The sequence below is a fragment of the Chelonoidis abingdonii genome, chromosome 2 (genome assembly GCF_003597395.2).
Source record: "Chelonoidis abingdonii isolate Lonesome George chromosome 2, CheloAbing_2.0, whole genome shotgun sequence".
Classification (NCBI taxonomy): domain Eukaryota; kingdom Metazoa; phylum Chordata; order Testudines; family Testudinidae; genus Chelonoidis; species Chelonoidis abingdonii.
This window is the reverse complement of record NC_133770.1, coordinates 37,447,354-37,463,883: the sequence shown is the minus strand read 5'-3', so window position 1 is coordinate 37,463,883 and position 16,530 is coordinate 37,447,354. Positions and strand designations below refer to the sequence as shown.

The 16,530-nt window shown below is 42.6% G+C and overlaps 1 protein-coding gene across 1 annotated transcript in view; it reads right to left on the bottom strand.

The window, feature by feature from the left end:
- PRTFDC1 (phosphoribosyl transferase domain containing 1) overlaps positions 1-16,148 on the bottom strand; it is a 67,755-nt gene extending 51,607 nt beyond the window's left edge. The window contains exons 1-2 of the mRNA XM_075062280.1: positions 16,068-16,148; positions 4,276-4,382 (exon numbers count right to left, since the gene is read on the bottom strand). Of these exons, the coding sequence (XP_074918381.1) occupies positions 4,276-4,382; positions 16,068-16,127 (167 nt within the window). The 5' untranslated portion in view covers positions 16,128-16,148. The remainder of the gene's footprint in view (positions 1-4,275; positions 4,383-16,067) is intronic.
- Between the last annotated feature and the right edge of the window lie 382 nt (positions 16,149-16,530).

The following is a 16,530-nucleotide window of genomic DNA, read 5'->3' as shown; positions in this document are numbered from 1 at the left end:
TATCTCTAGCTTGCTTGCTAGCATATATATACCTGCCCCTGGAAATTTCCACTACCTGCGTCTGACGAAGTGGGTATTCACCCACGAAAGCTCACGCTCCAAAATATCTGTTAGTCTATAAGGTGCCACAGGATTCTCTGCTGCTTTTACAGATCCAGACTAACACGGCTACCCCTCTGATAGTGAGTTTGGGTGCCTTATATTTTGGTAAGCCCATCTGAAAATATCTTAAATGGGTCCAATTTTCAGAGGGCAGGTGATTCAGCATTTCTGAAATTTTCAGGCCTCTTTAGGGTGTCTCAAATGGTCAAACACTCAAAAATCATTCGTTATTTTTTAAAACGAGCCCTCCATGTCTAGCCTCTAGCAAAGATGCTTTGTGAAATAGCAGACCTGAAATCTGTACTGATCCAAGATTCAAGAGTGCCATCCTGTACCTCAGCCCAGTGCAATTTTAAGGAAAAAATGCTACACTTGGTCGAGATGAAGAAAAGCAATTTTTTCAGGTGGCTTATAAAAACAGTAGCTACTTGGTATTATAGTGTAGTCCCAATAAAGATGAACTAGTGGCCAGAGTGCAGATGAGAAAATCAGAGGTGTAGGCCAAATGCAATTTATTATGATTCTGTGATTTACCATATGGATTTCACTACCACATTTGTGCTATAAACTGCTCTGTGCTGGTCCACAGTGACATAGGAGTCCGTTTTTCTCTACATATATACAAAAAAACATCATTGGAAATTACTGTATGTGCACAGCATGTGTAAGGGAAGAATATACTCCGAAGAGGACAATATTTCTTTTCATTTTTCTTATTTCTGTTGCCAACAATAAATTACCATAGCTACAATTTAAAAAGGTCAAAGTTTCTTTCAGTTTCATATCTATGCAATGGAAAGAATAAATTCTATATACCAAAAATAGATCAAAAGAGTGAATATTCATAGATTTTAAGGTATGAAGGGACTATTATATCATCTAGTCTGACCCCAAATACATTTAAGTTCCTCTTTTGTTTATGTAAAAATAGTGAGATAATTGCATTTTTCTCCGTCGTCTTCAGCATTACCTCCTCTAAAGAAAAGTCTGAAATAATGGGAAAGTCTTTCACAGAGAGAGTGAGGGAAGACACTTAGTGACCTGTATCTACCCATATTATTTTTCTAGCTCTCTGTTTATAAATTACACCCCCTCCTTTCCCGTCTTTATTTTTTTTTTAACTTCTTAGAGGATTTTTGTTGTTTTGTGTAATTGAGTGGACATAAAGCTACTTTTCACAACTTTTTAGGCTAGATACTCAAAACATTTTGATAATCTGGTAAAGAAATGGGTGGCTTTAGGCCACTTTTACATTTCAAGCATGTTGACAGAAACAGAAACAAATGCTGAATAATCCTTTAAATATCTCCTTGTCCCCCAGCTTTAGTGTCCAAGATTATATACTTTGCATCATGTATTATTTCAACTTGAAAAGACCCTGACATTTTGTCCCTGAGCCTTCCCCTACACTAGAATTCCAACTATTTAAGGAAAAAATGCTTAACCTTCATTTTTACTGGCAGGGTGCTAACATAATTTAACTGATCAGAGTGGAAAGGAATGAATTATGTTAAAGTATTTCACAAATCATAACTATATAGATTACTTTACTAAAATATTTTGAAAGAGTTTAAACTCTAGTGCAGACAGGAACTTATTAAGCCTCAGCTTATATATAAAATATGGACAAAATTTAGTTGTATTCTCATTACAAGGATTTTCTGCAGTTTTGATCTCTCTCTACACGATGAGTTTCAGCCATATATTTGACAATGAAACTCAAAGTAAATTCACTCCTGTTCCTTGCTCTAGCCCCAGGTTTGTCTTGCTGGTGTGGAGAGAGACAACAGAGTTCGACAATTTAAACCAAATTTACAGTTATATCCTAGTTAGAAGGAAGGTTGAGCATATGGTGTTAGCTGACTGGTTTCAGAGCAGCAGCCATGTTAGCCTATATCTGCAAAAAGAACAGGAATACTTGTGGCACTTTAGAAACTAACACATTTATTTGAGCATCAGCTTTCATGGGCTACAGCTACACTGTAGCTCACTTTATCAGATGCACAGAATGGAACATATATATACATACAGAGAACATGAAAAGGTGGAAGTTGCCATACCAACTCTATGAGACCACACACCACACAACAAAAACACTAACCCAGGAACCTATCCTTGCAACAAAGCCCGATGTCAACTCTGTCCACATATCTATTCAAGTGACACCATCATAGGACTTAATCACATCAGCCACGCCAACAGGGTTGTTCACCTGCACATCTACCAATGTGATATATGCCATCATGTGCCCAGCAATGCCCCTCTGCCATGTACATTGGCCAAATTGAACAGTCTCTATGCAAAAGAATAAATGGACACAAATCTGACATCAGGAATCATAACATTCAAAAACCAGTAGGAGAACATGTCAACCTATCTGGTCACTCAGTAACAGACTTGAAGGTAGCAATTTTGCAACAGAAAAGCTTCAAAAACAGACTCCAACGAGAAACTGCTGAACTTGAATTAATATGCAAACTAGATACCATTAACTTGGGTTTGAATAGAGACTGGGAGTGGCTGGGTCATTACACAAATTGAATCTATTTCCCCATGTTAAGTATCCTTACACCTTTTTGTCAACTGTCTGAAATGGGCCATCTTAATTATCACTACAAAGGTTTTTTTTCTCCTGCTGATAACAGCTCCTCTAAATTAATTAGCCTCTTAGAGTTGGTATGGCAACTTCCATCTTTCCATGTTCTCTATATGTATATATATCTTCTTACTGTGTGTTCCATTCTATGCATCTGATGAAGTGGCCTGTAGCCCACGAAAGCTTATGCTCAGATAAATCTGTTAGTCTCTAATGTGCCACAAGTACTCCTGTTCTAGTCAACTGACTCTAATCACAATAAAGGAACAACGGACTTCTACACTGACTGGAGGAACAGAGAATGAAGGAGAGCTATAACTGACACCTGTTTTCATAAACAGCTGACAACTCCAATGCAGACATAGCTTTGAGTAGTTGGGTGTTCTTACGGGGGAGCTTGTAGTGGCCATTATATTTATGTTTCCTAACATTTTCCATTATGATAGATTCTTTCAACCTTCTTAGGGAGAGAGAGATAGCTTAGTGGTTTGAGCATTGGCTTGCTGAACCCAGGCTTATGAGCTCAATCCTTGAGAGGGCCATTTAGGGATATGGGGCAAAAATTTGTTTGGGGATTAGTCCTGCTTTGAGCAGGGGGTTGGACTAGATGATCTCCTAAGGTCCCTTCCAACCCTGATATTCTATGATTCTTTTAAGAAGCTCCAACTCCTCCATTGTTTGCAGCAGGCCTTTCAAATGGGGTAGGGAGAAAGTTCTCAAGCAAAGAGGTGTCTTTTCTTTTTCCATGTAATTCCATTCAGGTTTATTGAGATATAAGTCAGCATTTCCCTTCTGTAAAGTAAGCACTGCAGAAAATTTTTGGCAGCATATCAAAATAATAACTAAACATGAATACTCTACAGAGCAGAGTTGCCACCAGTGCAAAAGCAAGAGCAGCAACAGTAGACACAGCACTGTGAACAGATGGGAGCTGCTGTAGTGGAGGGAAGAGAGTGGAGACAGACTTCCTCCAACAGTTCTTCAGACCCAGCACTTGGCCCATCCCCAAGCCTGGGATAACAACCTTCTCTTGCTATGAGCTAACAGTCCTGTAGGTCATGTGGCAGAAGTCTGTGCTACAACAATGAAAGTTCAGGTTTCAACCCCTGTTGATGATGCATAATGGGGGCTGTTACACTTATATGTAATAGAAACTGGTTTTACCTTTTTCCTTTTAAAAAACCCTGGTAAATTAAATTTAAAAACGTATTTAGATTGCAAATTAAGCGCTCAAAGGTTAGGAAATGTCAGCTATAATTCTGCTCTCTTGTGCATATGGATTATGACAGACTTTAATTACTTGATCAGATACAGTCTTCCCCACAAGACTCCTGCCTCATTCAGTAAGCGGGATGGACACATAAGGTGGCAGTATTAAGACTGAACGGGTTACTGTAAATCTGGCATTTCCCAAATTTCAAGTGCTTTCCTTTGAAACCTACATAATATTCTTTGAGAGTAGTTTTTTTGTATGTAATTTTATGTAGAAATTGTTTGTGAGTCTCCAATTATGTCTATATAACAAGTATACAAAACACTGTTAAATACTTATATAGTACTATTCAAAGCACTCTTACCTGTCAACAATAATACCATGAGGTATGAGCACATATTCCAGGTCTCCATAGTAGTGCTGTGGATATGTGAATAAATCCAAACTGTAGCCTGGCAAATCGTCTGAAATCTGCAAATTAGGTTAATACAATTAGAACATTTCATTGTATTTGGTATATAAAAAGTTGTTATCATATTCTTAATGTTAGACTATGTCCTTTTACATTGGATTTGACAGTATTATTAGCAACTACTATTAGCTGTACTGGCCTTATGCACATCCCCTTCCCATATATGGTGATATCCATGTGATTAACTCCAGGGTCATGTAATCAAAAATACATGATGATAATTTACCACTTCACCTGTGCCCATTAATCATGGGTGCATTACGTCTACTTCTATCAAGCTAATTCTCTAAACACCCCTAAAAGTAACCATTCTTTAAAAAAAAAAAAAAAAAAGCAACCTGTCACAAAAATGCTGTGGTCTTTCCCTAATTTTATTTGCATAAGTCTCAGAGGATTGCACTACGCATGACTGTGAATCCATGAATGGTTTACGCAGATCATCCGAAATGAGCGCCTAGAAAACATTCAAACTAACCATCAGATATTCTGTATATGCCACATATTTACAGAAAAAAGATTAATGTTCTAAAGAATTTTTACAATGCATATTAGTACTGTTTTTCATATTCATCTGCCTGTAAAACCAGGAACTGGAGTAATACTAGAATCTCAGAAATCAAAAAGTTTATAGATGTCAGGCAGAAATCAAGCAGAACAAATATCAGTTCAAAAGGTCATGTTTCAGAAAGCTCTAAAGATGTAAAAAGGAGGGATTGTAATGGAAATGGTTCAGCAAGCTTTACAACAGTCCCATAGTAAAGACAGCACCTCTAACTTCTTGCAACTATACTAGAGCTTTGTTTCAATACTGACTTTGAGGAAAGAGTGCCACCTCACGGGTTTCTTAATTGTCTGTGCAGTCATATGTACTCATAAATATCTTGTCTTTATTCCTTGTATTTATTCCTGAGGGCATTCTGCATCAAAAAATGTATATTCTACACCAAAACATTTAAAATTCTACACACAATATTTTAAAATTCTGAAAAATTCAGCAAATTTTATTGTTAAATAAATGTGGAGGCTCCAGCATGGCATTGGGGAGCGCAGGCCACTGGGCTCCACAGAGGTGGGGAGATCACTGTGCGGCTCCCTCCCCAGGACATGGACTCAGCAATGAGGCAGCACCCAACCTGACAAAGCGCAAGGATACAGCCTGGCCCAGAAACAGCCTTGGGCCCTGCCCCTCTGTGTGAGCAAGCAGGCTCAGCAAGGCAGGAGCCAAGTCTGGAGGGGCTTAATGTGGGGGGATCCAGGTGTGGGTTGAGAGGGTTCTGTGTGGGGCAATCTGAGTGCGGGTGGCTCAGTGGGGGATCCGGGTGCTGGGGGGATCTGGATGCACATGGGCCTGTTGGGAGGGTTACGGGTGCAAAGGTAATGGGAATCTGCAGCAGGGTCAAGGTGAAGGTGGTTGGGGCTCAATGAGGGAGGGGGATAGAGCTCAGCAGAGGGTTCTGGGTGTGGGGGTCTCAGTGGAGAGTTCAGATGTCGGGGGGAGTGGGACAGGGATCCAGGTGTAGCTGGTTGGGGCTTGGAGGGGTGGGATCCAGGTATGCATGGCTCATCGGGGTGGTCCAAATTCAGTGGGAATGGGGCTCATCAGGGATGGGTCTGATTACAGGGAGGGTGATGCTCAGCAGGAGCATCTGGGTATGAGGGGGTCTAGATGCATGGGGGTTGGGCAGATGCGGGAGCAGCTCCCTGAATAGGAATCCCTCCTCCTGCAGCTGAGGAGCAATGGGTGCAGGAAGTGTGTTATGGGGGGGCGGGAGTTTGTAGAGCTTCCTGCAGGCGAGAGAGAAATCTGGGGGTGGATCAGACTCGGCCCTGGCTGCTGTGCAAGGCAAGAGGAAGTCTCGTCCCCCGCCAGTTCAGCCGAGACTAGCCGCTGAGCCCGGCACAGGACTGGAGCCACCAGCCAGGTCTTACCCAGTCCCGCCTTCTGCCCCACAGCGATTTCTTTCTCTGCTGGCTGCCCTGGGAACCCGAAACATCGCTCTTGTGGCTTCCCTTTACTCCCCCATCAAGAAGTCATTTTTCTGCAGGGAAGCAAAGAAATCTGCAGGGGGACATCAAGTCTGCACATGTGCAGTGGTGCAGAATTCCCGAGGGAGTTTTGTATTGTTCAAACACATGAATATCAACAAGAAGGTTGAACAAATAGTTAGAGAACTGGTTTTGTGGGGTACAGTGTACATTTCTGCTATATAGAATCCTCTGCTAAAGTGTAAAAACTAACTACTGCAAGCAGATTCACCTACTACAATAAAGAATAGTAAATCCTTCACAAATAATTTGCATATCAAAATGTGTTGATTGCTGACCTATTCTATTACATTAGCATCTTTATGAGGATTCTACTTTCATAGATTGCTATATTTATCTCTGGCACCAGTCTGGTGATGCTAAACTACACCTTGAAGAAATATTATTTGTCTAAGAATGGTTACTTTACATCTACTAAGGGTATGTCCAGACTACCCACTGTATTGGTGAGTAGCGAACGATTTATTGGGGATCAATATATTGCGTCTCATCTAGACGCAATATATCTATCCCCGAACGCACTCCGCGTCGACTCCGGAACTCCACCAGAGCGAGCGGCTGCAGCGGAGTCGGCAGGGGAGCTGCGGCCGTCAATCCCACAAGCCAAGGACAGGAGGCAAGTTGGAATAAGATACTTCGACTTCAGCTACAGTATTCCCGTAGCTGAAGTTGCGTATCTTACATCGACAACCCCTCCACCCCCCAAGTAGACCAGACCTTAGCTGCAGCAAAAACATCAACTTCCTAGAGAACTGTGCCTGACTCAAAATCATCATTTGCTTGCAATTGATATTTAAAAACTGAAAATACTTTAAATGACTGCTTCATGGAGCAGCTGGTACGGGAACCCACAAGGGGAGAGGCAACTCTAGATTTAATCCTGAGTGGAGCGCAGGAGCTGGTCCAAGCGGTAACTATAGCAGGACCGCATGGAAATAGTGACCATAATACAATAGCATTCAACATCCCTGTGTTGGGAAGAACATCACAACAGCCCAACACTGTGGCATTTAATTTCAAAAGGGGGAACTATACAAAAAGGAGGGGGTTAGTTAAACAAAAGTTAAAAGGTACAGTGACTAAAGTGAAATCCCTGCAAGCTGCATGGGCGCTTTTTAAAGATACCATAATAGAGGCCCAACTTCAATGTATACCCCAAATTAAGAAACACAGTCAAAGAACTAAAAAAGAACCACCGTGGCTTAGCAACCATGTAAAAGAAGCAGTGAGAGATAAAAAGATTTCCTTTAAAAAGTGGAAGTCAAATCCTAGTGAGGCAAATAGAAAGGAGCATAAACACTGCCAACTTAAGTGCAAGAGTGTAATAAGAAAAGAAGCAAAGAGGAGTTTGAAGAACGGCTAGCCAAAAACTCCAAAGTAATAACAAAATGTTTTTTAAGTACATCAGAAGCAGGAAGCCTGCTAAAACCAACCAGTGGGGCCCTTGATACGATTGAAATACAAAAGGAGCGCTTAAAGATGATAAAGTCATTGTGCAGAGAAACTAAATGGATTCTTTGCTTCAGTCTTCACGGCTGAGGATGTTAGGAGATTCCCAAACCTGAGCCGCTTTTGTAGGTGACAAATCTGAGGAACTGTCACAGATTGAAGTGTCACTAGAGGAGGTTTGGAAATTAATTGATAAACTCAACATTAACAAGTCACTGGGACCAGATGGCATTCACCCAAGAGTTCTGAAAGACTCAAATGTGAAGTTGCGGAACTATTAACTAAGGTTTTAAACCTGTCCTTTTAAATCGGGCTTCAGTACCCAATGACTGGAAGTTAGCTAATGTAACGCCAATATTTAAAAAGGGCTCTAGAGGTGATCCCAGGCAATTACAGACTGGTAAGTCTTAACGTCAGTACCGGGCAAATTAGTCCGAAACAATAATTAAGAATAAAATTGTCAGACACATAGAAAAAACAAAACTGTTGAGCAATAGTCAACATGGTTTCTGTAAAGGGAAATCGTGTCTTACTAATCTATTAGAGTTCTTTGAAGGGGTCAACAAATGTGGACAAGGGGGAGATCCAGTGGACATAGTGTACTTAGATTTCCAGAAAGCCTTTTGACAAGGTCCCTCACCAAAGGCTCTTACATAAATTAAGCTGTCATGGATAAAAAGGGAAGGTCCTTTCATGGACTGAGAACTGGTTAAAGACAGGAACAAAGGGTAGGAATTAATGGTAAATTCTCAGAATGGAGAGGGGTAACTAGTGGTGTTCCCCAAGGGTCAGTCCTAGGACCAATCCTATTCAATTTATTCATAAATGATCTGGAGAAAGGGGTAAACAGTGAGGTGGCAAAGTTTGCAGATGATACTAAACTACTCAAAGATAGTTAAGACCCAAAGCAGATTGTGAAGAACTTCAAAAAGATCTCACAAAACTAAGTGATTGGGCAACAAAATGGCAAATGAAATTTAATGTTGGATAATGTAAAGTAATGCACATTGGAAAAAATAAACCCCAACTATACATACAATATGATGGGGCTAATTTAGCTACAATGAGTCAGGAAAAAGATCTTGCGTCATCATGGATAGTTCTCTGAAGATGTCCACGCAGTGTGCAGAGGTGGTCAAAAAAGCAAACAGGATTTAGGAATCATTAAAAAGGGGATAGAGAATAAGACTGAGAATATATTATTGCCCTTATATAAATCCATGGTACGCCCACATCTCGAATACTGTGTACAGATGTGGTCTCCTCACCTCAAAAAAGATATTCTAGCACTCGAGAAAAGGTTCAGAAAAGGGCAACTAAAATGATTAGGGGTTTGGAGAGGGTCCCTACGAGGAAAGATTAAAGAGGCTAGGCCTCTTCAGCTTGGAAAAGAGGAGACTAAGGGGGATATGATAGAGGTATATAAAATCATGAGTGATGTGGAGAAAGTGGATAAGGAAAAGTTATTTACTTATTCCCATCAATACAAGAACTAGGGGTCACCAAATGAAATTAATAGGTAGCAGGTTTAAAACAAATAAAAGGAAAGTTCTTCTTCACACAGCACACAGTCAACTTGTGGAACTCCTTACCTGCAGGAGGTTGTGAAGGCTGGGACTATAACAATGTTTAAAAGGGAACTGGATAAATTCATGGTGGCTAAGTCCATAAATGGCTATTAGCCAGGAAGGGTGAAGAATGGTGTCCCTAGCCTCTGTTCATCAGAGGGTGGAGATGGATGGCAGGAGAGAGATCACTTGATCATTGGCTGTTAGCTTCACTCCCTCTGGGTCACTTGGCATTGGCCACTGTCGGTGGACAGATACTGGGCTAGACGGACCTTTTGTCTGACCCGGTACGGCCATTCTTATGTTCTTATGTTCTTGTGACCCTAAGATCATTGGAGTCAATGGGAGCTTTTGCACTGACTGCAACGGGCTTGAATCTGGTCATTAAAAAAAAAAAAATATATCATTACTTTACGTCTACTTAGCTGCAGCAAAAACATCAACTTCCTAGAGAACTGTGCCTGGCTCAAAATCATCATTTGCTTGCAATTAATATTTAAAAACTGAAAATAAAGGGCATGACCCAAAGACCACTGGAGTCAACAGGAGTTTTTGGACTGACTGTAATGGGCTTGGATCTGTCATTAAAAAAAGTTACTCAATATCATTCCACATTTTCACGGGAAGAAGGGATTACATACATCCTCAAAACTTTAAGGTTTTTCATTGGGGCCAAATCCTGTTCACAATAACACAGTTGCAGAAGGTCTAACAAACCTATCAATGTGTTTAGAGAATTCATATTAGGAACAAATGCTGTGCCAAATTGGAAAAAAATTGGTGGAGAAATAAATGATTGAAAATAGAAACACATACAGCAATATTTGAAAGCTATCAGTCAAAACATCCGGGGTCAAAATTGGGAAATACCTTATAATCCCCATCTACTGAAATACACTGGACTGAAAGAACTTTCACAAGGGAATGGAAAAATGGTAATTTTGTTTTAAAAAGTGGGGTTCTCTTTTAAATGTGGACTATATGAGAACATTGTTCATACACAGTAAGTAATTTTAATTTATGTATGTATTAAGGAACCAATTCTGTTTCCACGTAAATTCATGTGATCGGGCAAGATGAATGTGAGAACCATAACATTTTCTGTCTTTCATAAATTTAAATTCACAATCATGCTGTTGCATTACGATTCTTTTTTTGTTTTCATGTGTGTATGGAACAGAAGAAATGAAGTCATTACAAAGCCCATCTCCTTTGAAATGTCTCCACTTTGCTCCAGCGCTAACAAAGTCATCAGCTTTGTAATAGCATTTATTACAGAGATTACCGTCTAAATGACCAACATAAGTTTAATTTAAGTACACCAAGGGCCTAGCTCTAAACTGTAAAAACACTTGTCAGGGGACACACTTATTATAGAGTAGCCCCACCATAGTTTTGTGGTGTACACAGGACTTGTCCAAAGTTTTAGTTGAATCATGGCTAATAGTCTCCAATCTTGTTCTGGCACTTGGTTAAAACATTGATTGATCACAAGTACACTGTAAAATAAAAGTATTTCAGTGCATTTTTTACAGTGTGGATAGGCCCAAAGAAATACACATTTTTCACTTTTGGAAACTTATCTTATTCATTTACTATTATCATAACTTATAAAGCCCATAGATATTCATGGTGCTTTCTAAAACAAATAGTTTATGCAGTTCACTACCACCTTCTGTGCACAGAAGATGAAAAATAAGAACAACCCAACAGTGCGTTTTTATCACTAGGCTGTTTCTACAGCAAATGCAATTGACAATTGAATCCACAAACCAAGATAATTCCATGTTTCCATCTAAAAATCAGTAGTCCCGTAATGTTTGGCAATTTTGCTAGTCACTGCTCAGCTTGCTTCCAGCACACTAAGGGCACACATACATCATAACTGCTGCAGCCAGAGGGCACGGACACGAAATCAAACTTCCCCAGCTCCTGATGAGCTGCCAAGACTTCTCTGGAGCAGCCACCCACTCACAAATACTCCATACAGGGAGGGGTGAAAAGAGTGGAATATGGTGTGCAGCAAAGTAGGTTCAGAGATACAAAGACACAACACAGGACTGGGTCAATGGAGCAGGGGTGAGGGGGCAAGAGGAAATGGTGGAGGATGAATCACAGAACTGTTGGCATAAGGCACAGCAGAGCAGATGGGAGTAAGTAGTACAAGTTGGGGGAAGCAGCCGGGAAGGAGACATCAGGGCAAAGCCGGAGTATTGAGATGTAGAAGGGCTGAGTGAACAAAACTGGGACCAGAAACAGGGCAGAAGGGAGGAGATGAGGGATCACGGTCAGTGGTTTCCCCAGGAGTTGAAATTAGGGGGGGTGTTTGAATTTACAGGGGGGGTGTCAGGACCAATGAGATATATAAAAGAGATATGAATAAAGTAAATGTTTTGTTAGGATGGTGCAAATTTAACATAAGAATAATGCAAGTTAAACCAAAACGCATAACAGGTCTAGATTTCTAAAAAAATATATAAATTAAAAAAAAATTAATTTAAATTGACTTTTGAAAAGTAAGCCATCATGGGATAAGAGGGAAGTCTTCTCATGGATCAGTAACTGGTTAAAAGATCAGAAACAAAGGGTAGGAATAAATTATCAGTTTTCAGAATGGAGAGAGATAAATAGTGGTATCCTTGAGGGGTCAGTACTGGGACCAGTACTGTTCAACATATTTATCTGGAAAAATGGGTAAACAGTGAGGTGGCAAAATTTGCAGATGATACAAAACTATTCAAGAATAGTTAAGTCCCAGGCAGACGTGAAGAAGCTACAAAGGGATCTCACAAAACTGGGTGACTGGGCAAACAAAATGGCAGATGAAATTCAGTGTTGATAAATGCAAAGTAATGCACATTGGAAACAATGCTCCAATTTAAGCAATCTCAATAGCCGCTTTTACATACAGAAAATGATGGCATCATGAATTAGCATAGGAAGTTTCCTTAACACTCATGGAGTCCAGATCTTTGGAGTCTAGACCATTTGATGGATAGTTCTCGGTAGGTCTCCAGAAACATTCACACTCAATTATTTCAGGTTTAAACACCCTGACAGTTTGGCAAGTCACAAAAAGTTCCACCTAAACCATGTTGGAGTTAATGGATAGTTTCTTGAAAACATCCACTCAATGTGCAGCGGGTCACAAAAGCAAACAATGTTGGGAATCATAAGAAAAGGATTAATATAAGACAGAAAATATCATATTGCCTCTATATAAATCCATGGTATGTCACACCTTGATAGTGTGTGCAGATCTGGTCACCCATCCTAAAAAAATATATATTGGAATTGGAAAAGGTACAGAGATGGGCAACTAAAATGATCAGGGGTATGAAACAGGAGGAGAGATTAAAATGACTGGGAATTTTCAGCTTAGAAAAGAGATGACTAATGGGGATATGATAGAGGTCTACAAAATCTTGACTGGTGCGAAGAAAGTGAATAAGGAAATTTTATTTAATCCTTCACATAACACAAGAACTAGCAGTCACCCAATGAAATTAATAGGCAGCAGGTTTTAAAAAACAAAAGGAAGTACTTCTTCACACAATATAAAGTCAACCCAGGAACTCTTTGCCAGGGGATGCTGTGAAGACCAAAACTATAACAGGAATTATAAAAAGAACTAGATAAATTCCTGGAGAACAGGTCCATCTGTGGCTATTAGCCAGGATGGGGAAGGATGCAACACCATGCTCTGAGTGTCCCTAGCCTGTTTGCCAGAAGCTGGGAATGGGCAACAGGGGATGGTCACTTGATGATTACCTGTTCTGTTCATTCCCTCTGAAGCACCTGGCCTTGACCACTGTTGTAAAGACAGGTACTGGGCTATATGGACCATTGGTCTGACCCAGTAAATGACCATTCTTATGTAAAAATTAATTATAATAATAAAAATGTTTAGTACAGAAACTCCCCAACATAATGACCTCCAAGATAGCAACAATGTGAGATAACAACCTTGGCAAATAATGCATTTTAAAAATCATTGGCCTACTAGGAAACATATTTATTAAGTTTCCATTCCCAGTCACAAATCTAGCATTCTGGAGCAAAGTGACTAAAATATAGTCCAACAAACAAATGTTATTTTAACATGCCCCTCACTTTTCCCTCCACCGCACTCCACTGCTTACCGAGTGTTGTCCTTGGTCAGTGGAGACTCAGAGTTCAAAGGTGCTTTCACGTGAGTACACGTATGGGGGACCTTCCAGGTGGGGGACAAGAAGGCACCTTGCTTGTTCCTCCATCTGCTCACTGTTCGCTCTGGCCAACATCTGTTTGTTGTGCCACCGGTTTCATCCACCAGGAGCTGTTGCCAATGGCCCTGGCACAGTCACCTTCTGTGCCACCTGCCACTGTGACCTCTGCAAGTTGGTCTCTCTGAGGTTCCACCAAACTAGCTTTTCTACAATGATTTCAGCTGAGCTTCTCTCCTGTGCGGGAACCTCGCTCACTGCTAGTGCTCCGGGGGTCTGGGCTGTCTCTCTACACAATATGCTTGTACACTGTTCCCCACAGGAACACTGTCCCACAACAGTTATTTCTAAAGCACTTAGACCTGAATTGTCAGTGATCTTCAGCTGCAGTGGTCACTTAACATTAACAGACTATCTTGGAGCCTAATCAGCTCTGTCTTTAAACAGTGGAGAGGGACAGGATCCATTCCCTGCTCTTCTTCAATGCTTCAAATCATCACAGGCTAAGTACAGTTCTACTGCCCTTTACTCATACAATTTGGGCAAGGTGAACACATTTCATCCCCCATTCCCCCACATTCAAGTGTTGTTTGGTAACTCAGCCCCAGGCAAAATCTATCACTTGGAACAGTACATAGTCCAGCTTCTGTTTGCTGATACCTATTTTGGATAGGTCACTGCGGTTCCTCCAAGGCCTGATGGCTGACCAGTTGGTACTGAGAACAGGAATTTTCCCTAGCATTCCTGCAGGTGCTCAAACGTGGTGCTAGTACCCTGGGGTAACCAACGCTGGCAGTTGCTCATTCAGGCTGCTTCTAAGACGCTCAAGGCACCTGGAAGCCAATTAAGAATCTTTCTAGAAGGCAGTAAAGAGATAGCTACTTTAATTAGAACACCTGCAGCAATCATCAAGGCAGGCTAATCAGGGCACCTGGTTCACAAAAAGGAGCTCAACTCCAGTCAGGAGGACAGAGGAGGCGTGTTCCCCCAGTGAGCTCTGTCGGCAATTCAAGCTGAGAGCGCCGTGAGCGTGTACTGCTGAGGACTTGAGGAGGACAAGTGTTTATCAGACACCAGAACCCGTGAAGGTCTGTGGTGAGGATAAAGAAGGTGTTTGGAGCTGGCCATGGGAAAGTCCCCAGCCCAGGGAGTTGTAGACCTCTATCAGCTGTCATGCAGCTGTTACAGGACAGGCACTATAGACAGCTGCGATCTAACACAGAGGCCCTGGGCTGGACCTCGGAGTAGACCTAGGATCACCCGGGCCTAGGGATCTTCCCCCACGTGAGGCAGAACCTCCCAACTCCTCATGATCAGACACAGGAGGAGCTGACCCTTTACCTGGTACAATAAGTTCCCATTCCACACATTCAGTGAGGTGAACAAAGCCCCCCATAACCAGACCCATTACTACACAGCTCTGTTTGCTGGATACCTAGATAGATTAGGTGTGAATGTAAACATAATCTGGCCCTGAAGCCTTTCCCTGCAGCCCCAGCTCATCACTAGATGTCAGGGAGAGCTCATTTAGACTTTGCTTACAAATCATCATTTGAAATTATTAGGCTGGCCAACATCACCGAAATGAATGCACTGACATTGTCAGAAACAACAGCTGTATAAGGAAGCAAGGAAGCTAGTCTATGTTCATACTTTTCAAATCTATTATACTTTTTCAGATACACATATTTTATCATACACTGTATTAAACTTTTAAAGTGTATATTAATATTTCAGTTTAAATTCAGATTTCCAAACAGTTACTAAATTGGTATGTAACTAGCTCACAAAACTGGGGGGTGGGGAATTCAGAGGGGTGTAGGGAAATCACTGATCATGCTGCAGGGAAGTAAGGCTGTTTAGAAAATATGAGGGTAAGCGTAAAAGGACCAGGGAAGCAGAGGGGAATCAAGGGCCAGGACAGAATGAGATCAGGGTATAGGGCCAAAGCACAAAGGCCATGGGGAGAAGATGTGGGGGATGGGGCGAGGCCAGGGTGTAGCAGCAGAGGGACCCAGAGGGGAAGATGGTAGCAGAAGGTCGGGGAGGAATGAGGGGGCGCAGTGGGGGTCAGGGCACAAAAGCTGTGCAGAATTGACGATGAGGGCAAGGTGCGGGGCCTGGCTGGTAGATGGGGAGGGGAGGGCACTGTGATCAAAGCACGGGACAGGAGAACAGGAGGAGTACCCAAGGTCATGAGAGGTGGGGCGGCGGAGGGAAGAGTGTCCAGAGGACGAAGGGCGGGATACGAGACATGACGGAGGCGCCAAGGGCGGGACCGGGGGTGCCCAGACCTGGCGGCAGTTGGGGTGCGTGGCGGGAAGGCAATGGCGAGGGACCCCCCCCCACTAGCGGTCTGGGGACTGCGGGCAGCTGCCTTGGCGCCACCCTGGGCTGGGGGGAGCTTTTCCTTTACCACAACCCCGCGGCCGCTGCCTCTCTGCGGCGCCACGCTGCTGCTGCCCTGCCCGGCCATCTTTCCTCGCCAGCCCCAGGGGACCGGTGTGGAACCGCTGCAGCCACTGGGGCGAGGAGGGAGGAGGCGGCGCTGCTGCTCTCCGGGTGGGGGCTGGGAGGGAGGCGTCGGCCTGCAGGGAGCGAAGGCCGCCGCATGCAGCAATGCAGGCCCCCTTGCGCGGAGGAGAGGTGTTACCCGCCGGCCCTCTACCCCTCTCCTGGTGCGGGCCGCTGCTGCCCTTCCTGTGGGGGTTGTGGACCCCTCCCACGTCCTAGCTCCTCACTCAAGGGGTAGCGCCTCACTGAGCATGCGGAGTTCAGTCTTTCCCCCAAAGAGAGGGAAGATGGGAGGGCATTGGTCCTAGCAGGCCTCCCCCCCCAACATATTCTGTACAGGCCCCTCAATAGGGGATGGGGGCATC